General features: G+C 39.3%; 1 protein-coding gene across 2 annotated transcripts in view; it reads right to left on the bottom strand.

Moving 5' to 3' along the window:
- SLC17A6 (solute carrier family 17 member 6) overlaps window positions 1–27,340 on the bottom strand; it is a 73,980-nt gene that overhangs the window by 19,109 nt on the left and 27,531 nt on the right. The window contains exons 3-5 of one of the 2 annotated variants that reach the window (XM_081533749.1): window positions 20,030–21,087; window positions 17,160–17,412; window positions 15,441–15,559 (exon numbers count right to left, since the gene is read on the bottom strand). In XM_081533749.1, coding sequence (XP_081389875.1) covers window positions 15,441–15,559; window positions 17,160–17,412; window positions 20,030–20,115 — 458 coding nt within the window. In that variant the 5' untranslated portion in view covers window positions 20,116–21,087. Of the gene's footprint in view, window positions 1–15,440; window positions 15,560–17,159; window positions 17,413–17,798; window positions 18,002–20,029; window positions 21,088–27,340 lie in introns of those variants that run through there. The other variant, XM_081533750.1, reaches the window with a different exon arrangement.

Here is a 27,340-nt window from a genome sequence, read left to right as displayed (position 1 = left end):
ATGTGGTTTCTTTTCTGATACTTATTTTGAAAGAATGATGCATGACATTTTTTTATAGCTCTCAATCATCAGTTTCTTTCTGCCTGTTTGAAAGAGTTTAAAACACTGCTGTCTCTAGATAAACTGGAGAGAGATTAATTTTATCTTTTTTTAGTTTAGGGTTTTTCAACCTTCACACTGTTGATATTTTGAGATGAACAAAATTCTTTATTGTGGGATGTAGTCCTGTGCATTGTATGATGATGTAAACAGCACCCCGATCTTTATGCGCTAGATGCCGGTAGCACGTGCCTCCAAATGGTGACAACCAAAAACGTCCCCAGAAATCACAAAATATCCCTGGGGGAACAAAATCATCTGCCAGTAAAGCCGAATCAATCATGAACTATTTCTTACTCAACTCACACTGTAGTCAGAACTAAATTTAATGACTGGTGGGACATCATGCTTATACTTCACATACCAAAAATCTAACAACCCAATGACATGGCATTATTAATATACCCATTTTCTAGATGAAGAAACTAAGCCTGAAGTAAGTGATATCACTTGCCCAAGTTGTTAAGCAGCTCTAAGTAGAGGAACCTTGTTTCAAATCTAGTCTATATAATTCCAAGGTCAGTGGGTTTTGTTACTGGGATTTACATCTAATTGTGCACATAATATATAGTCAGTAATGTGTTTCAGAAATAAAACTGCAAATTTAAATTCTCATCTTCACAAAGTTACTTGAAATCACACTATTCCTGAGATTAAAAATGTCAGTAGATTACTTTCAATGTTTACTTTCCATTCTTACCCTGAATAATGTTTCTAATTATATAATCTGTGACATTTCTAAATGCTTCCCAGTTTTAACTTTCTTAATTTGTTTAGCCATCCTTTTTATTATTAGTGGCCATTGCACTATAAAAATAGATTTACTTTTTCTAACTATTTAAAAATATAATTCATAAAACTTATCGGAATTAGTTATTTCTAATTTTATGAAAATGGTATCTAAATCAATATCCAAGTAATTAAAATTACGATTATCAAAATTCTTGGCCAATATTGAAAGTCTTTACATTTTTGTTGATGTACTACAGACAGTCAAAATTGAAACAGCCACTTCATTCAACATTGATTTATGTTTTCACACTCCGAACCTCCATGAGACTATATTTAGGGTACTGTGTTGAGGAGGAGAAGGGAGCCAAAATTTACAGAGCACTTACTATACTTTCTCCACCTACATTAATTCATTTAATCCTCACAACAACTCTGAGTTACACTTTCCTTTCATTTTACAAATCAGAGACTAGAGACAGACTGTGTAAGAAAAAAAAGCAAGCAATAGAGCTGATATCTGAATTCCAAACTCTCTGACATGGAAATCTGTAAATCTCTGCTCTTTTATCTATAAGATGCAACTTGTTGTTATTGCTGTTTAGTGGCTAAATCGTGTCTGACTCTTTGTGACCCCATGGCTTGCAGCCCACTGGGCTCCTATGTCCATGAGATTTCCCAGGCAAGAATACTGGAGTGGGTTACCATTTCCTTCTCCAGGGGATCTTCCCAACCCAAGGATCAAATCTGCGTCTCCTGCGTTGGCAGGCAGATTCTTTTCTGCTGACCCATCAGGGAAGCCCATATGATGCAACTAGGCACCTAGAAAAAGACAAGGATGCTCTAGGTATAGTAGAAGAGCAAAAGAAAGACAACTAGCCAAAAAGCAACATATGCCAAAGGCCATAACAAGAGTACAAATGGGAAGCAAAGGAGGGAAAAGTCCATTCCAGCTTGCATGACAAGGAAACAAGTCCTTCAGGAGGAAACTTTAAAGTTGGGCTTTGGAAGATTAATATGAAAAAGGATGAAGAAATTCCAAAGAGGAAATGAATTAGCAAAGTTTCAAAACATGGAAGAGATTACAATACATATCCAAAACAAAGGCAGAATTGAAAATGGCTGAACACAGTGATCCATGTGAGTAGAAGAACATCAGGAGTGAGATGATGAACAGGGAAATTGTAAGGAGGGTTTAAGTAGCTGTGGATACAACAGGAAAGGCAAGAGATGAAATCATAAGTCCATGGCATCTGGGAGATGATAGAGTTTAGGGTGACCACAGAGGGAAAGCAATTATGCCCCTAAAGTTAAGTAAACATGAAATGCTTACTGAAATTGAGGGGGTAGGAAGTGATGACTTCAGGGAGACAGAAGGTGAGAAGCACGCATGTAAGTTCAGATAAGAGGAAGGCTTGCAGGGGAGTAAAGTGGTCAAAGTCACTAAAGCGGTAGAGGAAAAAATGATGATATCAATATTGTACAGAAATTTTTTTAAGATTCTAGCTTTGTTGGTTAATAACTATATGACTGGAAAGCTACTTAACCTCATTAGGCTTCTGATTTCTTGTCTATAAAAAGGAATGTAATGGTCTAGATCATGTTTACTAGGGCCAGACATCTAAGATTCGAAGTCCATTTCTGTCACTTACTACTTGAGTGATCTTGAACAGTGTACTTTACTCTCTATGCTTCATTCCTCATCTACAAAACAGGGATATTTATAGAACCTATGATTTATTACCAGTTAAGGACCCAGAAGAATGTCTGACATATCCTAAGCATTTAAAAGGTATGAGGGGTTGGTCAATGATTGTATTAGTCTATCATACTTCATAGGATTGTTGTGAGGCTAAATGAAACAATATACCTAAAAGGCTTAGACTGGTGCCTGGCACATAAAAAGAAATCCATAAATGTGAGTCAGTCTGGGAGAAATAATCACAGCCAATGGTATTGTGCTAGAGTGTGCCAGTCACTGTTCCAGATTCTCATTTTAAACTAACAACTATATTAGAAGGCTACTACTACCATTCTTATTTCATGGATAAAATAACCAAGTCCCCATGAGTTAAATAAGTTGCTGAAGTCACATAGACACTTCAAGTGAAGAACTATGTCTTATAATGACTCAGTCTGGTTGTAGATTCTAAGTACTTAACCCCTAAGCTATATCATACTTTAATAGTGGCAGAACTAATACTAGTCCTAATAGTGCCAGCAGCAGCAGATAAAAGAACAAAAACTCTGAAAGAGCAAAATATTATTGAAAGATGAATGGTCAAGCAGTGGGGAGTGAGAGAAGAATTCTATTCTGTCCCTCCTATGGTTTGTCTGCTTATTTATTTAGTGTAGTTGACTTACAATATTATATTAGTCTCAGGTGTACAACACAGTGATTAAATATCTGTATAGACTAAAATTCATGCAAAGTCATTATAAACTAATGCCTATATTTCCTGTGATGTGTTTTAAGTCCTTTAAACATTTAATGTATACTTAGTAGTTTGCTTTGAAGTGAGTAGTTAAATAGAGAGCTCATTTGGGGAGGGTTTTGCCCTTTTATGAACAAAACCTAAGTTCCAGAAAAGAAGCCAAATAGGAAAACTGAGTATGGAAAAGAAGTTCTGGAATGTAACATAGTTTAGCGCAATGATTTCCAGAGTTCCTCATGTATGAACATCACCTTAGGGAGCATGTTCAAACACAGAGGGCTGGGCCAGAGCTTCTGATTTCCTAGCTTGGCATGGTGCCTGAGCATTTGTATTTCTAACAAGTACCCTGGTGGTGTTGATGTTGCTTTTACTGATATGAGAATAACTGATTTAGCAGTATTATGCTAGATATTCCCCCCAGCCTTCGCAAAAGAGACAGATCTGGGGCAAGGGAAAGGCCAGAGAGAACAGAGCTTGTCATAGCTGAAATAAGAGCCTTACCTTTTATTATAGAGGGGAGCAGCAAGGGTGAAGTGGAAACACCTCCTGAAAAGCATGATCTCCTTTATAAAATACAGATTATAAGGAGATCATTCAATCAAGGCGAAAAGAGAAGTCCTCTGACCTGGTTTTGACTGTCCTCATTAACCAAATTGGGGGCTTCCCTGAAAGCTCAGTTGGTAAAGAATCCGCCTGCAATGCAGGAGTCCCCGGTTCAATTCCTGGGTCAGGAAGATCCTCTGGAGAAGGGACAAACTACCACTCCAGTATTTCTGGGTTTCCCTTTTGGCTCAGCTGGTAAAGAATCCACCTGCAATGCAGGAGAACTGGGTTTGAGCCCTGGGTTGGGAAGATCCCATGGAGAAGGGAAAGGCTACCCATTCCAGTATTCTGGCCTGGAGAATTCTATGGTCTGTATAGTCTCTGGGGTCGCAGAGTCAGACATGACAGCAACTTTCACTTCACTTCACTTCATTAACCAAACTGATTGAGTGGCTGCCATATTTTTCTTCAGGACATATAAACAGTAGGACATAACATTAGTTAAGAATACACATTCTATGGTTACACTGTATGAATTCAACTTCCAACTCTAATTTCTTACTAGATCTGATCTTGTGCAGTTATTACTACTTGAATTCTCTAAGCCTTACCTTTTCCGTTTGTTAAATGGAGATAATGTATCTTCATACTTTAAGGGATTATCATGAAGATTAAATGAATCAATTATGAAAGGAGACAGTACCTGGTTAACAGTAAGTGGTTTATAATATCAGCTATCATGATACAGAAACTCCCTAACATTCAACAGAGTTCTCCAGAGAACTGTTATTGTCTGTCTTTTTCCTCTAGAATGTTTTTGTTCTAATTAATAATGCTATTTCTGTGACCATGAATTCAAAGTTGTCCTGTATCATCTTGAAATTCTAGAAGCTTAAAGTGCCTGAATCTTAGCTCCTATTCTGACAGCATATGGTATAGACTGAAATACATCAGTCCGTCAATCTGTGCCTCAACAGTCTATTTAAAATATCTGACAGGAAAAAAGCAAACAAAAATTGACAGTCTTCTTCAGATCAGTTTCACTTGTCTTGGTATCCCCTACACACTTGCCTTCAGTACCTACCGACCATACACACACACATGCACACACATACACACTTTTCTTTTCCAGCTGTCTCTCTCAGATATTTCTAAAGCACTGTAGATCACTTTCAAAAGACTTAACCCAAGATCCTCCACACTATTTGTGTCTCTTGGACAACACAGTCTAGGTCTTTTATTTCTTCAAATTCCTGGATGGTAGCAGAATACTTTGCATGTGGCATGTGCTGAAGAAACATTCACCAGCTCCTTTTGTATAAAGATTTTAAATCCAGGGAAGTGATATCTTCCCTTCCCTATATGTAGGTGATAACAGGTCTTTCTTCCTTGAGCCTTCTTTATCCCAATAGCCTTTAAGATCAATTGACCATTTATTTGTTCTTGAGTCTTTAATGTGGACAAACTACTGTTCTGGGTATTCTAACAATCCTAGAAAGCTGAGTTACTCTCCTAGAATAATTGTAGGATAGTAGTTCTGGACTAATAGAATTGAGAATATTCCTGTGGATAAATCTGCACTTGAAATAGCAAGTGTGTGGCCCAGTCTGGCCTCATCCTTAAGTCTTCCAAACAACACTGTGGAATCTACTAAAATCAACTGCCATTACACTTTCTTTTCAGCACATCCTCATCAGCTTCTGAAACGATTGCCTTTAAGCTCTGCTTTAAAAATGAAATTAGGTGGTAATGCCTCAGAGGTGATATACTGTCCTCCTAAAGAATTTCTCCATTTATCAGTATTTAATGTAGTTGTGCTTGTTGTATTATGCCTGACAGTCATCATTTTTGTTAGGCTTGATGTTACAGAAACAAACAAATATAAGCATTGAACATAAAGAAGTTGAAGAAATAGTAAATAGATTATGTACTGAGAAATATTTACTATTCATGTGTGTTTTATTTCCCTAGCACTAGTCTCTACTTTGACACACAACTGCATTTGAAAATAATACCTACCATCATCTGTTTTTCAAGTTTATCTTCTGATCAAAAGACTTGTCTCCCTTTTACCAGGTAGTGATCTTTGGGAAAGTTACTCTGCTATTCTGTTAGTTCTCTGATCAGTAACCCAGTGTCTTTCAATATATAAGAATGTCTGCCTTATAGAGTTGCTGTAAGGAAGAATGATGATATATAAGAAGTTTAGTTATATGTATATTTATCAATTTGTTTAATTCTAATTGCAATTGTATCTGCCTCCTGAAATGGAGAACTAAGGCAATTATGAAGACAATTTATATTTCAAATCCCCTCTCTTCCCACCTCCAATACAAATATACTGTTTGTACTCTTTAGGGGGAAGAAGAAATTTTATACCTGAATGATCTACCTCACATTGATTGAAAAGCTCTTCTGATAATCACTCACCTCCCTCTCCACTTAACATGATTAGAGTGTCTCTTCTGTGTTGCTACTCAACAGAGCTGGCTTTCTATTTTCCCCCATTTTAATATAAGAGCTAGATTTCTTGATTCATTTTAACTATGGGTTAGGAGAAGGTTGTCCTCTACAGTATCATATAAGTTAAAAAGCCATGCTACTGCTTGACTTCAGGAGCTCAAAGAAAATATTTGTTTTTCAGGTTAATTTTTATAACCCTTTTGTCTTTTGAAATTCTACTATAGCTTTTGTGCAGGTGGGTTTTCAATGTCTCTCCATAGGTTAAATGTTAAACTGTAAAATGCAAATAGTAATGTATTTTATCTGAGAATATTTTAATCAATTGATGATTATGGAATAGACATTTAAGATTTTATTCAATATAATTAGCAAATTACACATTTGTAAAATTAATCCAATTTCTGATCCATAGGTTGAGTTTTCCATTTGTTTGGTTTTTTGCTTTATAATCCATTTCAGTTAAGAAACTCATGTAAGGTCTGATCACAGCTTCTTCTAAATAAAGGTGAATAATGTGAAGAAAAGTAAATATTATATTTTACATAAAAACATGTTGTAGAAATAAATTTCCCCAAATAAATAGTTTCATTTTAAAATAACTTGCTTAATTTTCTAACTTATAAATGTACATTGTCAATAATATCATACAATATTTATATCAGTATATGTAATATCAGGCAGTATATTTATGTCAGTATATTTATATCAGTATTACATATAAAAACAAGCAATCAATGCAAATTCTAGCAAATTATACTAATTTTTTAGCAATGAACTAAACTAAAACATTGCTTTATCTAACAATAGTCAAAATATGTCATCATTAATTAGATAAATATTGATGAACTTGAAATTCAATGTAATAAGAGGAACCTCAACTAAAATTATATTTTATTCTGTTTAAAGCCCTTCTCCTTATAATTGGCAACTAAGGTGCTACCTAAAAAATATCCACTCCTGGTGTAAATTTTGGTGTTGTGGGCTTGAGGAAAAAAGCAAAGAAATATGCAAAAGTAAATATAAAAAAATCTTAACTTTTCTATGCCTGAAGAACAGGATTAGAAATTAATTCATGCTCTAAATGTATCAAAGAGCATCATTACAATATCTGTGAAATGAAATAGCAGCCATTTGCTTATTAAGATTGCTTTTCGAAATGATGAACTGCTTGAAAGCTACTTAAAATTGTTTTCCTCATGATTTCCTTTACAGTAAATGACATACTAAGATGAATTTGATTTGCTTATTTTCAAGTTAAAACCTCATTTTGCTTGTTTCTCCTCTGTTATACACACACACACACACACACACACACCCTCCAGTGTTCTTAAAGTAATTATATATAAGAGAATATAATCATTTCAAACTGTAAGACAAAAAAAAGGAAAGATGTGTGTTTCTGTGTGAGAGAGAGAGACAGAGAGAGGACATTCTATATTATAAACAGATTACCAGAACTGAGAAACATACAGTATCCCTGATTCAGAAACGTCTGAAAAAGCAAATGCAGTTGCTGGAAACCAGCATCACAACCTGCCTGATGATTAACATTCAGTGTGACCCAGAGTGAGTTCACTGTGAAATTCCCAGTCATCTTTTTTCTATGACCCACAGCCACAAACAACCTCACGTATCAAGCCCACCCGACAAGGATTTGCCTGGAAGAGGTGACAGGAACACTGGTGACTTGTCATTTCTACAGATGATATCTATTTTCCTGGAATCAATCAATCAGTTTCCATTTGGGCAGGGGCTTGTCACTTAACAAGGATCTAGTGTTTCTCACCCCAGGTGGGGCACTAATCCTCTTGGAGAGGATCTGTAGAAATAGACTGAGCCAGGCTGTTTAATGGATTTAATCTAATCAAATCAGGGCTCGGGTGCCTCCCTTTGTCACATCTGATGCTCCCATTCCCAAATTAAAAAAGGAATACACAAGTGCAAGCCAGCCCTCTGGGTCCCTTGGTACCTCATTATGTTGTAAAAATGACTTCATCACTCATGACAGAGAAATTAGACAGCCCCAACAGTGGCATATGGCAGTGGGAGAATCATTCTACCAGCTCCCCACCTGACTCTCTCCTCCCTCAAAATCATGTCCCTCCCGGCAGAGGCTGCTTCTGCACTGCAGTAGTAGGATGTGGCAGCCGCAACAGAAGCCAGACCTAGTAAGGGCGGGAGGAGAGGAGACTGGAAGGCGAGAGAAGCCCGTGTCAGCAAACCACGTGCAAACCCTTAGGGACCCCTCCTCCCCACTACATCTATTCATCTCCTAGAAAGGGTATTTCTTTTGTCAGAAGAAAAGAAGGCCTTTTCTGCATTGCCCCAGATACCAAACCTACAGAGCCCACAATGGGGAAATGGCTAGATGTTTGATAGGCAGCCACATGACTGAAATAGAGATAGTCACCTCTGGACCTAAAGGACTGGATCACTATGAACCAGTTCCCTCATAGCAAGATGGTGGTATTTTGCAGCAGGCTTTATAGTCACAGTTTGAATTATTTTCTCACCAAAAGGAATTTGTAAATGCTTCTTCTCACTGGAAGAGTTAAGAAACCCTGCAAGCAATCAGTGTTGCAATGGATAAGTAAGTGTAGGGACAAAAGATGATAGACAAAGTGAGAGACAGAGAGAGAGTTTGGTGATGAGACTTAAGAATCTATTTCTAATGCTTACTATAATAAATGTCTTCATTATTTTATTTTTGTTAAAGAAAATGGCAGAACAGTACCAGTAACATTATTTCTTTCTGGGCTTAACATATGAAGGCATTGTGTTTAAAGTATCTTTGTTCCTCTTTCTGAAAATCATTCTCACAAGAGTTTTCATAATCAGGCAAGCCAGAATATTTACCTAAAGTATATCAAATTCCACTTTTATAAATGCAAATGCACATTAGTAAACAGTTCTATAATCCGTACATTAGAATTTGTTAATTTTTAAGTATAAATCCTCTCTTCTTTATAACGGTAGTACAAATTGAGCTGTATCAATTAAAGTTGCAAGCAAGAACCTCTTCCTTCTAGACAAAGGGTCTAAACTATCCCAGTCATGCTCAAATCTCTACAATCTTCTAGAAGCTCAAATTGCCAAAGGGCTGGGTCAGTAGAAAAATTTCCAAATGCCGTGTTTTTTTCCTCCAGAAAAATCACACTATTTGTCTAAGTCATTATCAAGTTTGGATTTTGCCTTTTGCAGGGAAAAGAACAGAATCACTTGTGTTATGGCTAAATCATTTGGGAGCCAGTACACACACACGCAAATACAGTATGTTTCTCCTGCCACAAAAATCTAAGAATCCCTGGGGACTGCTAAAGGCTTCTCTCTCTAATTCATGGATTTCTGTCCTGGATTTAGGGCATGATAGATTGTAGGCACTCATTCAGAGAGTAGAGGGCTCAACTTGCTACCGAAAGTCAATTTTGTGATAAACCATATAATATCAGGCAGAGATGTCAACTTTCAATGTAGAGAGAGGTTGTGGTCATGTATTATTGGACACCCGAGTTTTAGTCACAATCTTTTTGTGACTTTGAACAAGTCACCACCTCTCTGATTTTCTATTTCCTTTCCCAATAGATAAAATGAGAGGATCAAAAGAGTTGAACCCTCAGTTCAGTTCAGTCGCTCAGTCGTGTCTGACTCTTTGCAACCCCATGGACTGCAGCATGCCAAGCTTCCCTGTCCATCACCAACTCCCAGGGCCTACTCAAACTCATGTCCATCGTGTCGGTGAGGGCATCCAACCATCTCATCCTCTGTCACCCCCTTCTCCTCCCGCCTGCAATCTTTCCCAGCATCAGGGTCTTCTCCAATGAGTCAGTTCTTTGCATCAGGTGGCCAAAGGATTGGAATTTCAGCTTCAACTTCAGCCCTTCCAATTAACATTCAGGACAGATTTCCTTTAGGATGGGCTGGTTGGATCTCCTTGCAGTCCAAAGGACTTTCAAGAGTCTTCTCCAACACCACAGTTCAAAAGCATCAATTCTTTGGCACTCAGCTTTCTTTATAGTCCAGCTCTCACATCCTTACATGACTGCTGGAAAAACCATAGCTTTGACTAGATGGGCCTTTGCCAGTAAAGTAATATCTCTGCCTTTTAATATGCTGTCTAGGTTGGTTATCGGAGAAGGCAATGACACCCCACTCCAGTACTCTTGCCTGGAAAATCCCATGGACGGAGGGGCCTGGTAGGCTGCAGTCCATGGGGTCGCTAAGAGTCGGACACGATTGAAGCAACTTAGCAGCAGCAGCAGCAGCTGGGTTGGTTACAGCTTTTCTTCCAAGGAGCAAGTGTCTTTTAATTTCACGGCTGCAGTCACCATCTGCAGTGATTTTGGAGCCCCCCAAAATAAAGTCTCTCACTGTTTCCATTGTTTCCCTATCTAGTTGCCATGAAGTGATGGGACCGGATGCCATGATCTTAGTTTTCTGAATGTTGAGTTTTAAGCCAACTTTTTCACTCTCTTCTTTCACTTTCATCAAGAGGCTCTTTACTTCTTCACTTTCTGTTCTTTCTGTTATCGGGAGTTCACTATATGCTACAGATAAATGTGATGGTCAGTTTGTTATCTGAATAAAGAACTGTTTTCTCTTTAGCAAAAGTCAAGTTAGAAACCCAATAATACCTGAAAAGATAAAATGTTCCACTAGGAACTGACTCTCTTTAAATAAAGAATAGAGGTGTGGGAAATAATCTTTAATTTTCATCAGAGAAGTCTAACCTCAAACTTATATGGATTTCTCTAAGCACATTTATAATGCCTGGCTAGAATTCAAAGATCCCATATACTGAAATTCTACAATCCCTATACTGTTGGCTAAAAGTGTTTTTTAAGACAGCTGTTTACAAGCCTTTACATGAGACTTATGGCACTTTCGGCAAACAATAATTTTAACTATGAATAACGTGTATGGGAAAATAATTTTAAAGGCAGAAATATGATATGAGAAAAGAGCTATTTTTATCACAAGACAAATAATCTTTTTGCATTACTAATTCTTAAGGCAAATTTAAACACAAGCGATACTGAATGATCAGGGATTTATTCTTTCATTTTTTTCTAAATATAAAATGCTATTAGAAATAAATAACAGTCAACAATTATTGAGTACCAGGCATGCTTAAGAATTTTACACATATTCTCTTATTTAGCTGTCATGATACTCCTACCAGGTAAATAGTTTAACTAACTCCTTTTACAGAAATACAAACCGAGGCTCAGAGAGGTTAAACAATGTTTCATGCCATTCGGTTATTAAGTAGTAATTCAGGAGTCTGAACACAAACCTATTGGCTTTCGAATCTATAGCTAAAGTGCAAAACACTTTGTTGAGATGTTTATTTCATTTACTCAACAAGTATCTATCATGAGCCAGGCTCTTTGAGATGCTAGAGATACAGTGGTGTTAACACATGACAAAACTACTTGCACTCAAAGAGGTTACATTTTATTGTAGAAAAGCAGTTATTTCTTAGTTACAGGTCACTAAAAAAAATACTGGCATGATAGCTGGCAGTAGTGCTACCTAAAAAATTAAAGCAGAGTTGGGAAATCAGGAGGACAGGAGCAGAATAGGGAATGTTTTTAAATAGAGCTTAAATAATATTGCCACCTAGACAGAGGCAAGAATAATCTTTGTGAATACAACATCATCCACTAAAAACATAACCTTGACCAAACTTCCTTTGATAAATCTGACCTTCTTTGGTTATGCCTTTGCAAAAATTTTGTTGTTTATTCCATTAAGTCATTGACCAGGCTCCTCATCACTCTCTAAATGCAAGATAAAGATAGTTTTTAGTAATTTCACAAATTTTACAAATTTAGTGATTTGTAAGTATTGGAGTTACCATAAGCCCTATGGTCTTATTGTTTAAAGACAAAATTAATTTGCCCTCAATACTTTTTAATCACTGTATTAAATATGTTCTCATCTAAAAACATTACAGATTTTGTAAGAAATCTTCCTTTGATTCTCCACTGTAAAACCCTCAATGGAATTGACTAAATTCTCCTGTCCAGTGTGTGCAATAGCCCTTTAAGGAAAGGTAAAGAAAATAATGATTGAGGAGCTTTCCTGGAGGCCCAGTTTCCTTCCCCCAACAACTCCCCTACCTCCTCTTCTCAATGAGCAGAAAAGCAAGAATACTGAGAATTGGACCAGAAAAAGAACAAAGAAATCTGTATTCTGACCAAGAGTGGGGCTGTTTTTGCTTAATTCATAAAATGGAGAAGCCAAATCATTGCTGTTTGTTTTTCATTGAGAAATCTGCCAGGAGGTGTAACCAGAAGCCCTTCTCTCTAGGGGAGCTGTCTCCACAGGCGTCAGTTCCTCTACTCCAGTTCCACCCACAACAGTGATGGCAAATACTTCCAAAGTGAGCTTTTTTTACACCAAGAGAGAAAGGACTCTGTCCCCAGCATCCCACTCAAGGGAAATCTTGTTCTATTATTAAATGATCTGTAGGGAAGGCAGAATGGGTACACAGTGCTTGTAGGTGGAAAACTGGTCTTGCTATGTTGATTTTGCTGTTTTGAAAATGGAAACCTACATCTTTCAAGCCAATTCTAAAAATTTCTAAAACTTTATGTTAAAAAAAGTCTTCTAAGATAAAATTCTATGTAGCATGTACAGGACTAATTGGACATTTACCAACTAGTCAGTGAAAATGTCTCTGAGTGATTAAGTTATGTATGATTTTTATTGCCCTTTCTTTTTAGTATGCTTTTATTTCATATGTAACACTTTTATAACCAGAAAAGGAAATGTTATACATTTTAAGCCTGTTTTCACAAGAGATTTCCAGTGTATATTTCTCATTGTATGCTTTTAATAATATTTTTTAAAATATTAAAAATAAAGCAGATGATCAAAATCTTAAAAAGTGAACAGGTTCACTTCCTTATCTGTTCACAATATTTTACAATAAATTCTGACTTTGTTTTCTCAGACTTGGAGAACACAAAACATTGTATGTGAAAATATTGTTTCTCTTTCCTAAATATCTACTTAAAGATAATGTGGTTTTGGATCCAAATAAAAATTCTAAACTTCAGGACATTTTCTCTTGAGGAAAATCTTCAAATAAATTAGAACCTGAGTCAGCATCAGTCTTTTCTTTACTAGACATGACACAAGTGATAGCAATGAGCTTGCAATTTTTTTTAACCTAGAAAAACCTGTTAACTGACCTCCCAGTGTTAGAAAGAGTGAAAGCTAAAGCATCCCTGATGTTTTTTCCTGGCAGGAAAATGTTAGCATTTTAACATTTGGCAAGCTGAAGGTTTTGACTCTGAAAAAAACTTAAAGGCATAGCCATTATATTTTTATTTCACCTTTTATTGAGTTTTCTTTTATTTTTTTGGTGAATTGATGCACGCTTTTCCACTGAAGTGAAAAATATTTCACATATGTATGTTTGGGGTATCTTTCTGGGAAGTTTATTTTGTTTTGGAAAATATATTTAGGAAAAAATTCTTGGTACTGCATTAGGGATATAAAAGTCAAAAATGTAACATATTTATTGCCAGTAATATTTAAGAAAATATTCCTTAAAATTTTTCTGCCTTATGTCAATTTTTAAAATTTATCCCATCCATAAAATAGGGTTTTCTACACAGTTAATAATTTTCAGTTTAAACTGATACCGTTTTTAAAAGAATATTTTTTTTTTATCCTGTTCAGCCTGAGTATTAGCCATCACAGTGTTACGGTAAAGACAGTATTCAAGAGGCATTATTTCTAGTCTATTGCACTCTTCTTAACATTTTGAGGACAAAAATCCTCACCCTATGGGCATTAAGCCGAAAATAAATTCCCAAGAATCTCTCCCTAGGCCTTGGAGATGACTGAGAAATTTGGGGCAGGAAAACACCTCTCCTGAATGGGACTGTAGTGACAAAAGCCAGGGAAGGGGGTTGGGAGATGTCACCGAGGGATGAGAGACCAGTTTAGAGAAGCAGAGAGGAAATTAAGACTAGAGAGGTGCCCAGTTCTAGATTACTTCCCGGAAAAACTTAACCTTTGGTGGGGAGGGAGAGAGGGGAAGTCCTAGGTATAGGCTCTGAAAGAAGACCCAAAATCTTTATTTGGGGTCTCTATGCAGCAAATGGACTTCCCTGTTGGTTCAGAGGGTAAAGAATCTGCCTGCAATGTGAGAGACCTGCGTTCCATCCCTGGGTTGGGAAGATCCCTGGAGAAGGGAATGGCAATCCACTCCAGTATTCTTGCCTGGGAAATGCCATGGATGGAGAAGCCTAGCAGGCCAACCCCCATGGAGTTGCAAGAGTCCGACAAGACTTGGCGACTTAACCACCAACCACTATGCAGCAATACCAGGAAAGGCGAGAGCATCTGTTCTTTCTCAGCTTAACACTTAGATTTAAGGAGTACTTAGTTTTGTTTATCATAATGCACATAGTGAAGCAAATAAAGCTGTTTCTCACCGTCGGAGGGCCAGGCTATGCTCCTTGTCACCCCCACCCCATCAGTCGTTTTGCCTCGCAGTTCCGGGTGCCTCTGCAGTGCCGGCGGGGGCACTCTTGAGGGCTGGCGCTAGGACCCCGGCCGCAGTCACCACCGCAGCCAGGCTGGAGGCCGCTGGACGCAGCTGAACGCCTTCCCCACTCCGCCCCTACTCCTCCGAGCTCATTAACAGGTGGAATCTCACCCGAGGCGCCTGAAATCCCGCCTGGCTCCATAGAAACAAATCCGGCAGACCCAGAGCACCATCTGGGCGGGCTTTCGATGCGCCCTGCCGGGAGGTCAGCATCACACGGAGCAGTGGTACCCGAGGGATACGCGGAGCGGCGCGCAGAGACGCCCTCACCCTTTGTGCACCCGGCGGCACTGTCTCCGCTGCCCGGTTCCCCGGCAGGCCTCAGCACCTACCAGGCCTCGGGGCACGTCGACCATTTCGCCAGAAGCCGGTTAGGCCCGCGCTGGGAGGGGGCGGCGATAACCTGCACCCACATCCTTGAGGGCGCCTTATTCTGGAAGGAGGCACCATGTTCCAGCCCCGAGAGTGGATTCCAGGGGACTAGAAGACCTTGTCCAGGAGTTCCCCAGGCCCGCGGAGCTGTCGCCCCGGCCCCCAGCTTCCGCTATCCCTCGGGGGGTATAAGTCCCACCTCTCTGCGCCCCCGTCAGGCCCCGGAGCTTTACCTGTTGGCTGCCAGCCGAGAAGCGATGTAGCCGCCCGGAATCTGGGTGATGATATATCCCCAAAAGAAAGAACCGTGGATCATCCCTACGGTTTCCGGGTCCCAGTTGAATTTGGCTTTCTATGGGAGTAGGGAAAAAATAAACAGGTGGAGGGAGATAGTTTAGTCAGGACTTTGGGCTGGAAATTCGCGGTCAGTAGTTCTCGGCCGAACGGCCCTCACCGCCCAGAGTATTCCCTGACTTCTGGTCATGGGGATGGCTTAATGTTCGTTTCCTAACAAAATTAAATCTATACCTTCTTACAGAGAAGAAACGCCTCTTTTCACTGAAAAACTGTGCTCGTTTGAAATGAATTCATAGCGAAGCTGGGCGCCTTGACTTTGCTCCCCGACGACTGCCTGGCAGGTCGGATCGCCTCTATGAACGACGAGCCGGCAGGGCTTGAATTTGGGAAATGAGGACTCTCCGCGAGGAGATTCTGTTCGCTGGCGGGGGACAAAGACACCTGACGGGAGTCCATGTAGCCGAGGCCGACCTGTTCGGCTGCAGCGGTGGAATCGCTGGGAGAATGGAACCCAACTGGGAAAAGGCTGGGGAAGAGGGGGTGGGGAGCTTGGTCTGGAACGCGCGGAAGTTGGAGGAGCTAGTTGGAAGGATGGTGGTCCCTGCAAAGTGGGGATGGGCCTGGGCCAGACAGATTTGGAAAAGCCCAGGGAAACCGGGGAAGTCAGTGGAGACGGTGGTGGCGCTCAAGGGTGGTCTGAAGAGCAGGAGAGGGGTGTGTCTGAAGGTCCGGGCCTAACTCCGCCCTCGCCAGCGTGACTTGCCACCCAAGGTGAACCTTACAGTAAACTGTGACTAACTATCCGCACAGGAAGGGTGAAAGAGCCCTTATTCGGTGTAGGAAACCCTTTTTCTGCCCCTTTGGATTAAACTTTGAAACCAAACGCACTTGGCAGGATCTCCGAGAATAACCCAGGGCCCATCAGCGCTCACAGTATCCCATCCACAGCCCATCTCGAATTTATCGTCCCAACCCCTAAACCTTGCTCTGCCCGACTTAAATTCGCTCAGGTCTCTATACAGGAAGTCTGCGGACCCGAGGGTTGCTGTGACCTTGACTTTGACCTCCTCCCACCCTCTCTCTAGGCACCACTCAAGGCACATCTTAAGATTACGGGCGGGCGGGACTGGATTCCCGGTGACCCTAAGCCTGTCAAGCTCCTCTTTGTCCGCCAGTCAGGGCGGCTCCTAAAGACGTCTCGGCTAAAACTGTCGATATGTGTGAACAGTTGCTTTGATTTGTTTTTCGGTTTTGTTTCATTGTGATGATTAAGAATGTTGGGCGACAATTGGAGGGAGTTGGGGAAAATAATAACTGATCGGCTGTTCTGTTCCTCCGGGTAAAAGAAAAATAGTTCGATTTAGATTCCGCGGACGGTACTGAGGATCAACTCCTTGTATGAAATCGCTATCCTCAAAAAGCTAGTGAGCTAGGTACTATTTTCCACTTTGCAGGGGAGAAAAAGAAGGCCCAGAGAACAGAAGCGGCGTGCTCCACCGTGAACAGGGATCGATAATATTGCCGCGGCCCCATCTAGAAGGGCGGGGCTAGAGGGGGCCTTGAAGGGGCAACCACGCCCTCCGCATTCGGCGGGGAGAGCGAGGCGCAAACAGGTGAAGTGGGTCTGCTTCACCACCGGGCCAGCCGTCGCGTACCTCCTTGATCACCTTGCCCCCGCGGTGAATGGTGCTGTTGTTGACCATGTCCACGATGGCCACGCCCAGGTTGCAGCGGATGCCGAAGGAGATGCAGAAGCCCAGGCCGCTCATGATGGCGATGATGTAGCGACGTGGCAGGCCAAAGCACGTGCAGTCGCACAGCGGCGCCTTCTTCTCAGGCACCTCCAGGGGCTTCCCATCCTCCGTCAGCTCGATGGTCTCCCCGGCGTCCTGCTTCTTCTCCAGCACCCTGCGCGGCACAGCGTGGGGAGGCAAGGACGCGGGGGGTTAGGCACCCCCCGACGCCGGGACCACTCCCAGTTCCCGGAACCCGTCAGATCTGGGGGAGGGGCCCTGACCGCCTTCCCCACCCTCGGAAGTTAGGGAGCTGGGGCCACACCAGACTTCAGGGACTCCCGGGCTCCCTCCCCGCGGCCGCATCTCTTCAACTTTCAATATTTTATCTTCTCTGGCAGCCAGTCCCCCTTCCCTCGGGGATTCACCCCACAGCGCCTTGATTCACATGCATCGCCTGGGCCTGACTTTCCCGTGGGGTCTGCAGTTTGGAAAGGAAGGGTGACCCGAACGGCGCCTTCTCAGCACCTGTGTAGATGCCTCCCAACCGCAGCGCTCTACCTGAGTCGCTTTCATACAGCCTCCAGTCTCCCAAGGGCTGCTCCGCCGCGGCGGGCCCAGGCACACTCCTGCACCCGTGTACCCCTTCCTTCCCGGCTAAGTTAAACACCCCCGGACGGAGGACGCAGGGATACAGTTCCCGGCTGAGCCCAGGAGCCCCCGGGGACCAAGGCCTGTCCCGTCCAGTGCCCACGGGGAGGTCTGCGAACGCTCCGTGAGTGTCACGCCCTCTCCCTTCCCGTTCCTCTAGCCCCAGGATGCCAGTTCAACGTTTACTCTCCTGTGACACAGCTTACTCTTTTCTCTCTTTTTACTCGAGTTTGAAACAAAGGCCTCCGCCGCATATGGCCGACACCAAAGCTGCCTACTGCCAGAACATGAATAATTAATTATTCACAATCTTGCGTCATTACTATCTCAGTTACAAACACCGAAAAATGTCCTGGGCCCATTTCCAAAGACAATGCGACTCCCAGACACACGAACGCGCCCCCAAATCAACTCCTGGAAGATGTCCCACATCAAGGTAGAAGATCTCACATCTATGTTTCGGTTTGTGGTTTTTGTTTTTTTTTTTTTAACTTGCATAGTGTTTCACAAGATTTCACCCCTCTGATTCAATCGCTGTGGGCTTTGTCCTTGGGGGAAGGGGAAAGTAGAGTGATGGAATGGTTTAACTAGAAGCTGATAGTGCTGTTCTGGTCCACAGTATATCCGTGAAATTTCTATTAAAAAGAAGAGGAATGTGAAGGGTAACACATCATGAACCTTTGAGATGGATATTTAAACAAAGAACCTTTCCGTTTACAATTTGCAGATGTTTTCCAATCCACCATGTATCGTGCCACACAGAATCATTTTCATACACACGGGGAAAGCAAAATAGATCAATTTCAAGAATACCTAGCTTGGGAGACAGCTGTCAAGCAATTTGAGGCTACCAGGAAAAAAAAGTCAGACTTGCAAATTCTACAAAATATAAACCGCGGAATAGGTTATAAAGCTATCTGTAGCTATGTTAGTACTTATTCCTAAAGTCTAATTCCAGCATTAGAGCACATGGCAATGTATTTATTCTAGGCGAGTAAAATTCCATTAATAAGATTTTTTTCCACGTTGACTTCATATGCTCATATATGCAAAGTTAAACTCTTGCACCTGAACTCCCCACTGATGGCGGTTGGGCTAGGAAAGAATAGCTCTTTCCAGGGCATCCGTGGAACTGCAGGGCCCTTGCAGTATTTACTGCCGCATAGGTGCATGATGGTGCCTACAAGAAGCCCACCAGAGCTGGAGAGATTGGGAAAATTGGGACTTGCATTGGTCATTTTCTTTACATTTCCTATACATTTCCAAAGGCTTCAATTTACCAAGTTTGAAGATTAGCACTCTCTTAGAATCGTTTCTCCTTTTGTTTCTACCCTTTCTTCTTGATTTTGCTTCTATTATTAAGAAAATGTATATTTGTGTCATATTCCTGAACAGATTTAAAGTTGTAAAATTTACAGAATAACTAGTACAGTGACTACAGAGAGGATATAAAATTTAAATCGTTTCTAATACTTCCAAAGTCATTTGGCTGGTTATTATTATGGCTCTTCTTAAAAGCACTGTGATATTTCCCACACAAGAAATAGACATCTAAGAGAGATCAAATAATTAGAAATACATATACACTGTTTCAGATTTAAAAAGAGGAACTGCTTCCACTATCAATTATTGATGTATTTTGATTCTTCCTTCAGTACAGAAGGAAGATTCCACTGGGGGATTCTCTACTCAAGTGGTTTTGAAACTAAGACCCAGCTTTCTTTCTGTCACTACTCTTTGAGAATTTTATTAATTTTTTAGGTGGTTGTGTTCTTTATTCTTTTTTCTGCATTAAAGGAATTTAATTTGGTGTCACTATAAGCAACAAAAGAAAGGCTCTTTGAACAGGTGCTGGTCATTTCTCAATTGTAAGAAGGATAAATCCTCAGTAGGAAAGGATAAGAATCTGCAGGTACCAAAACAAAAATCACACACACACACACAAACAGCAGACAGGTTAATTTAGTGCAACATTCCTGAATTAATAAGTAGGTTTCCAGAGCAGCCTCACTTCAGCAATGAGCAAAAAGAAAGATTTTCCGATCATATTACAATCTCTAAGCAACCAGGGTTTAAGGAAATAGCTCTGCAGATTTTTTTCATGCTGAGTCCCAGGCAAACATAGGTTTGCTTTCCCTTACCTGTAGATCTGGCCGAGGGATTTTCCAGCAAAATTCTTTAGCCCCTCTTTTCCTGGGGTCAAAATCCTTTGTTTTACCGACTCCATTCTTGCAAAGCTTGGTGTCGGCTCTTGCCAGATTTAAATAGAGATCGCTATGAAAGGCGAGAGTTGCGCATATTGTCTTAATCGTTTAAGGTAGTTGTAGGTTTTTTTTTTTTTTTTTTCTCCTCAGCAGAATGGTATCGGTGTGCCTCTTGCTAGAGTGCGAGTGAGAGAGGGGAGGGAGAGTGAGAAGGAGAATACAACAGAATAGCTGCATGCAAGCCACGGGTTTCCTAATAGGAGAGTTGGTAGATACAATCAGAAAGTCTCATTGGAAGGGGAGGATCCGGTGGCAAAGGGCGCACGCAGTGCCATGGTATTTGAGCGGGTGCAGATGAGTCCTTGTCCTGGAAGTCAGTCCACTCGAAAACAATGTAAATCCTCGGTTTTAAACGCCTTGTTGCTGACAAATCCTCCGCCTTTCTAACGCGGGTGGAAATATCACAGAACCCTTGTGTCAGGACGAAGTCAAAAGAATAGTACTTTTTAAAATGGTGCCTTTGCTGTCAGGAGCAGAGCACTTCCGAAACTCATGGGAGCATCTTAGGTCTCAGGTGAGCGATGCTGCTGTTAGTTTTTCCTTCTTGCCCATGATCTCCTCCCATCACGCCAGCGCAAACTCTGCTCTGCGGTAGAGTCGAATTAAGATGGAGAAAGCTTGCTGCTCTTTGAGGACGTGAGTAAATAACAGATACACTGTTCTGATTTGGGCAGCGTCAGGGAAGATTTTTTTCAGCACCGCTGACAGCGCCCGTTTGGGCGCTTCTTGGCAAAATGGTTCAGCACCAAGGACAGAGTAAGTCTCAGTAAAAGGGGCGGTTTCTTTTGGCTGGTCAGGTTGCCAACTTTCTAGGGGAACTGGAAGGATGGCCCTGACCAAGGGCCATGCTGGGGATTCAGGAATGGATGCTATGGAAACCAAGTGAGAAGATGTCATCATCGCCAGGGTTTGCAGGGAGAATGGTGCATTTAGCTCTGCAAGGGAGAAAGATTTTATTAAAAATTGACAAGTTGCTTCTAGTTTGCTACATTTTGCCCAGCATGCTGATGCCAACTCTGACTGTTTCAGGGAAGGAAGATTACAACATATTTTACTTATGTTTGTGGAATTTGGGGCACCTGGGCTCCCTTGAATATAAATTATATCTACACAAACTGCATAATTTTATTGTTCACGTGTTTTGTTTTAACCCCTGATAGGTAAGAGAAAAAAAAAGGTAGAAAGGAAGAAAGAGAAGGAGGAAGCAAGAAAGAGGGATAATAGAGACAAAAGAAAGCAGAGAGAGGGAGAGAGAGAGAGAGATTAAAAAAAAAAAAGAATTGTTGTTCCTCGGTGATCTTGGTTAAATAAAAGACAAGCAGTTTAATATAAATTCCTTGGAATTGTATGCTTCTTCACTTTTAACTAATTTTCAGCACACACTACTAAAATATCAATATATTGAGGACATTTGTGGCTAAAGCTTGTGCTTTTTAACAGATTATCGCTGATGATATTTTCAAGATTTATTTAAAATTACTTACAATCTTTTCAAATATAATTTTTTTTATTTTGTAACATCTTCTTCTAAAGCAGAATTACAGAGACATTCGTGAAAGACATTTGCTCTCAGGTATGTAAGTATGGCACCAATGAATCTATTTCATTAAGCAAAGTGAGGAAACTATGCAAGATTAATGTTAATTATTAATGCATTTGACATGAATCACAAACCTCTTAGATGTAATTCAGGCAAATAGTTACAAAACAGATTGTCCTTGAACTACATTCTCAAAGTCAAAATCCTTGAATTTCCTTTAAACCAACAGGGGGAGCAGATTTTTCTTAGGGATTTTGGTAACAAATCTCAGAAATATGGATCTAAATACAGAATCATGTAAGAATATTCCCCAAATAGGCCAAATAATACAATGAATATGCATGTACTGAATGGATAGTCGAAAAATTTCAAAAGTAGCTGAAGCCATCTGCTATTATTAAATTTAACACTTATCAAATTATATTTTATTATGAATTATAATAAAGAAAAGGATACTAGGGGCATCTTTCTCTTATTTTGATGTGTATTGTGTATATAATATATATATCTTTTGATGTGTATTTGATGCATATAATATATATATATCTCCTATTAGTACACTAAACAAGACTTTCGTAAAACTCTTGAATGCCTCAAAACAGTATCCATCCCCAAAGGTGATCAACTATAAAAGAAGGGGAAAAACATTAAACTACCTTCTTCCAAATAAACTACCTTCTTCCAGTTCATCAGGACTTGACTCATCTAGTGCTTTTCAAAGTATCTATGTTTTTCAAATCTTTCATGACCAAATTCATTAAATTTCATTCATTTAAGGATTTCAGTGATCTTGAAATTCCAGAAAATTATATAAAAATAGAATTCAGATAAATATCTGTGAAGTTAAGTTGGTGATATAAAAAATGATATTTCTAAGAATTCCTGCCTAAGTTTCAGCCCAAATGGCTAGAGATCTAAATCACTGGCAAACCTGATTGCTGAGTGTCTCATATATATGAGACACAAATCCAACACAAAAGCATTGTTTGTGGTGTAAAATAATTACATTCACCTCATTGAAATCTTTGTCATTTGGCTCTCTTCTCCATTCTCTTGAAGTGTTTGAATCAGAATTACTGCTAATATTCATTTATTCATTTTAAAGTTAATTATTTAGTGCTCAAAATTTCACTAGATTCTGGGACTCTTCCCTGAAAGATCTCACAAACTGCATGGGAAATAGACACATAAATATTACAACTACTTATGGGTGAAATTGGACAAGTTAAGTAACCCAGCCTGGAAGTGAAAGTGTACAGAAAATATTTCAGGAAGTGATGTTTCCTTGTCTGTCTTAATACTTGAAGAGAAATTTAGTCCTATAAAAATGAGGACAGTCCAGGAAATTGGGTGGGGAAAGATGGTGGCACTTAGATCCCAGCTGAGGAGACATCTTGAGCAAATTCATAAACAAGGGGAAAATGTTGTACGTGAAGAATTACAAGAATTGTTACTAGACTACCATTTAGGCTATTCTTAGGTTAATAGCTACACCCAATATAAGAGACATATATTCAGATATTACTTACTAATCCAACATATTTTCTTCACGCATGCTCCCCAAATCCAAACATTAAATATGTACCTTTGTGACCTTAATATCACCAGCTTTCAGTTTATGCAAGGAAGTATTCATAGTTATACAAATGGTATTAATTTAGGAACACTGAAAAAGTCTTCCATTCTCTGGACATCTTCCCTTACCCTTAATATCTTCCATCCAATTTTAGCCTTGAATTGCATTATTAGACAATTCTTCTAAGAGAATTGTCTCCTGTTTCCAAGCACTGTTATCAATAAAAGGAGGTTTCATTGACAATAACTAATGTGTGTAGTGTTATAATTTATGAATGACTTTCATTTACATGATCTCATTTATTCTTTATAATGATTCTTCAAACTAATTTCATTCCCAGTTTTTTGTTTTTTTTTAAAAATTTATTTCCAGTTTATTGAGGAAGGAAATGAGAGTTAATGATTTGCCTGAAGTCATGAAACCAGTGATGAAGAAGCAGCATGGATTAGAGTAGTTTTTCACCATTTAACATCTTAAAATACAGATTCTGACTCAATAGTTCTGCAGTGGAGACCACCGAGGTGCAGCAATTCTAACAAGTTTCCAGGGCTGCACCCCTGGATCACAATTTGAATAGCAGTGGTGTAGAGTAAGAAGTGTGAAATCAGCTGACTGTGTTTGGATCCTGGTTCTGCTGATTATCACCCCTGCAACTTTGAATCAGTTACTTAGTTTTAATAAACTGATCTTCTTATTTGTAAAAAATGAAGGCTTGCACATAATCTCTATCATCCTTTCCACATGTAAAATTCTATGACTTTTTCATTAATTTATTCATTGATGTAGAACAGTATTTTTTCGTTTCTTCTACCCTAAATTTTTTTTATTATATTTGAGTTACATGGCTAATAATGAACTGAAAAAAAAAAATCCAATGACATAGAGCAATATATTCCTTTCTGAAAGTTCTATCTTATATTTTAAAGAAGTCAATTTATTGCTTGTGTTTTACTAAGTATTATTGTTTTATAAGCAACTGTTTAAATAATTGTCATCATCATAATCAAATTTTGTATTCTTCAAGATTTACATAAGATATTACCCAATAGCAGTGTTATAAGTTTGCATTTGTTTATATTTTTGTGTTAGGAAATGCTTTTGAGAGATCATTTAAATGTCTTGCAAATGTTGCCCTCTGGTGGAAGGATATGTTATTATTTTAGAAACAATTGTCTTTATGTGTTAATAATTAAAACTGTTTTTTTTCCTTCCTTCTCTTCTTCCTTCTTTTTTGCTCTTCTCCTTCTTTTTTTAAAAAAATATTTATTTATTTGGCTGCACCAGGTCTTAGTTGCAGCAGGTGGGATCTAATTCCTCGAAAGAAAAGTGAAAGTGAAGTCACTCAGTCCTGTCTGTTGGACTCTTTGCAACCCCACAGACTATAGCTTATCTGGTTCTTCCGTCCATGGGATTTTCCAGGCAAGACTACTGGAGTGGGTTGCCATTTCCTTCTCCAGGGGCTCTTCCCAACCCAGGGATCGAACCCGGGTCTCCTGCATTGCAGGTAGATACTTTACGGTCTGAGCCACCAGGGAAGTCCTGACCAGGGATCAAACCCCGGCTCCCTGCATTGGGAGCACAAAATCTTAACCACCAGGGAAGTCCCTTCTTCTTTTCTTCTCTAGTCTTCCTTTCCCATGTCCTCTTTCTTCTTTTTTGGTACTTGTTAAGATCTACACCTAAAAATATGAAGTATCCTTTGTGAGCAATATGTTTGCAATTGTCTGACCAAGTACTTAATGTACTTAGAAATAATTTGGTTGTCTGGAAATCCCTCAGTTAATGAAAGAGTCATTATACTTCACTCTGTTAAGATTTAGAAATGACATGGCATTCATGGGGGTAAAAATGGGTTCATGTTTTTACTCACAATAGAATAAGCTGTGATAACTATAAGTTTTTTGAAATAGTAATGTTTGATAAGTTTCCTTTTTATCATAGTTAATGTTATTTATCAATCACTGGTAAGGTGTTTTTAAAGCAAATCTATTTTGAAAAATATTTCAAGGAGACTAATTCTGAGGCTGTTTTGAATCCAATATTTTCTATTTATTGTCAACAAATATTCAACAAATGTTCATTCAACAGATATCCCACCCACTGTGGGCTAGGTGATTTCCTGGGATATAGTAAACCAGTGGACTTAGTACAGTTTATAGCTTTCTATACCGGTTGTACAGCTTGCACATTCTTAAAGAGAAAACTGCTTTGAGAAGCTTTTCTATAGTATGACTTTATTTGGCTTTGCATGCTTAAATCAATGTTCATTCTAATTACATGCTTCTTTCAGGTTGAGACTATGCAAATAAGCCCTAGGATTCATCTGTGACTTTTTTCTTACTAAGGGTTTTTAAGTGGACAGTTTTTAGTTCAGCTTTATTTGACTTTACTTTGCAGTGTTAGCTTTAAAGACATTACCAATAAATTATGGTACAATTTCTTGAGAACCAGAGATAGAAGAAATAATTTAGTTTGTCTTACTCACATCTGTGCACATAACTCAGTACTCTGCACTTATATATTTAATGGCTTAATATGAATTATTTTTTGATTTACCTGTGATCTGTCTGATTAAAAACTTGGAAGTAGGAAGTTTTAAATAAATGTAAGCTGTAATCAAGTATATATGCAATAACTACCAAAATACATGTATATTAGTCTTGTCTATGTGCATCTTACTCTCTATAAATAACTTACCATTAGAAAGATGTATACATTTTATGCCATTTCTTTCTTTGTATACCCAAGGGGAAAAAATCCTTATTCATTTTTACAGCATTGTGCCTTGGAAAAATCCAACTGTTAAAGTGAATGAAAACCACTATTGCTCTCCTAATTCCAGGAATGTATTCCTTGTTTTGAATCCCACACTATATACATAGAGCAATGGGATATATTACAAAAGGATTTTGAAAGCATTAGCTTCTTTTAACTCCCAAAATTTTTTTCTTAAAGTAAAAGGTATGATTGAATTAAAAAATATTGGGAAAAATTAATAAATAAGAGGTGCCACTTGTAAAGAGAATAAAAGAAATACTTCAACATGAAGAAGCCTAAAACAGAGAACACCCTGCTTAATGTATTTTACAGACTAATAAATAGACTAAGTCACAAGTATTATTATATGGAATATTTTTATGGTCTGATGAAATATTACCTAATTGAAATCTCTCTCTCTTAGAGGGACGTTAATTTGCTTTCATCATCATTCCAGATTATGGGGTATTATATTCCTTGAAAGAAAGCATATAACATTATTGAAAGCTCTCACTTGGCTGCACACACCCGGAGATTGTCAGTTTGACTTCTTCACTCTGCTTTCTAAGTTACTTAAGTTATGAGAGGCAGAAGGTCAAAAGCTTTCACTTTTAGAATATTTACAGTGACACTTTCCAAAGTAAATATATGAATACACAGTTTGGTAATAGTATAGAATATTTAAAATATACAATATTTAACTGCTGTAAGCATACTCTGGTCATAATTTTGGAGAAGAAACAATAGAAATGTAGTGAAACGCAGTGGCGGCTATTGCTGTTTTCTAACTGCTGCCCTCTAGTGGTCAGATAGATAATTTTCTTTGCGCTAAAAAGGCTAACCTAACAGCAGGTTGGAGAAGGAAAGGGCAACCTACTCTGTTGTAACCACGCGTTCCGGGAAACAAACTCGCTCAGAAGGACAATGCAGATAGTGGAGTGCAGCTTATTACACCGGCGGGTCCAAGGAAGAGTCTCTTAGCCAAGGACCCCGACCAGTTTTATGGAAATCTTATATACCCTAAATGTACGTGCCCAAACCCACCTCCCCAAATTCCCTGAAACTAGTCTGAAAAGGAAAAGAAAGATACAATCAAAGTTAACCCGTGATTCATATGCTTTAAGCCTGGGTAGTTAACAGTGGACAATTATCAATAGGCCTGTGGTCGGACCCCAATAAGCAGAATAGAATGCATGATTCTATTCCGTTACACAGATAATTGGGTATTCTTTTAGGGTGAGAGTGTAGGTAGGAGCCCTGGGGCTCTTCCTTCCTGGGGCCTGGTTTTCTAGTTGGTATGTCATTTCCATAGATA

The sequence above is a fragment of the Giraffa tippelskirchi genome, chromosome 10, assembly GCF_054371585.1.
Source record: "Giraffa tippelskirchi isolate mGirTip1 chromosome 10, T2T-mGirTip1v1.2.pri, whole genome shotgun sequence".
Lineage (NCBI taxonomy): Eukaryota > Metazoa > Chordata > Mammalia > Artiodactyla > Giraffidae > Giraffa > Giraffa tippelskirchi.
The sequence above is the reverse complement of the archived record's forward strand: the minus strand, read 5'-3'. Positions and strand labels throughout refer to the sequence as shown.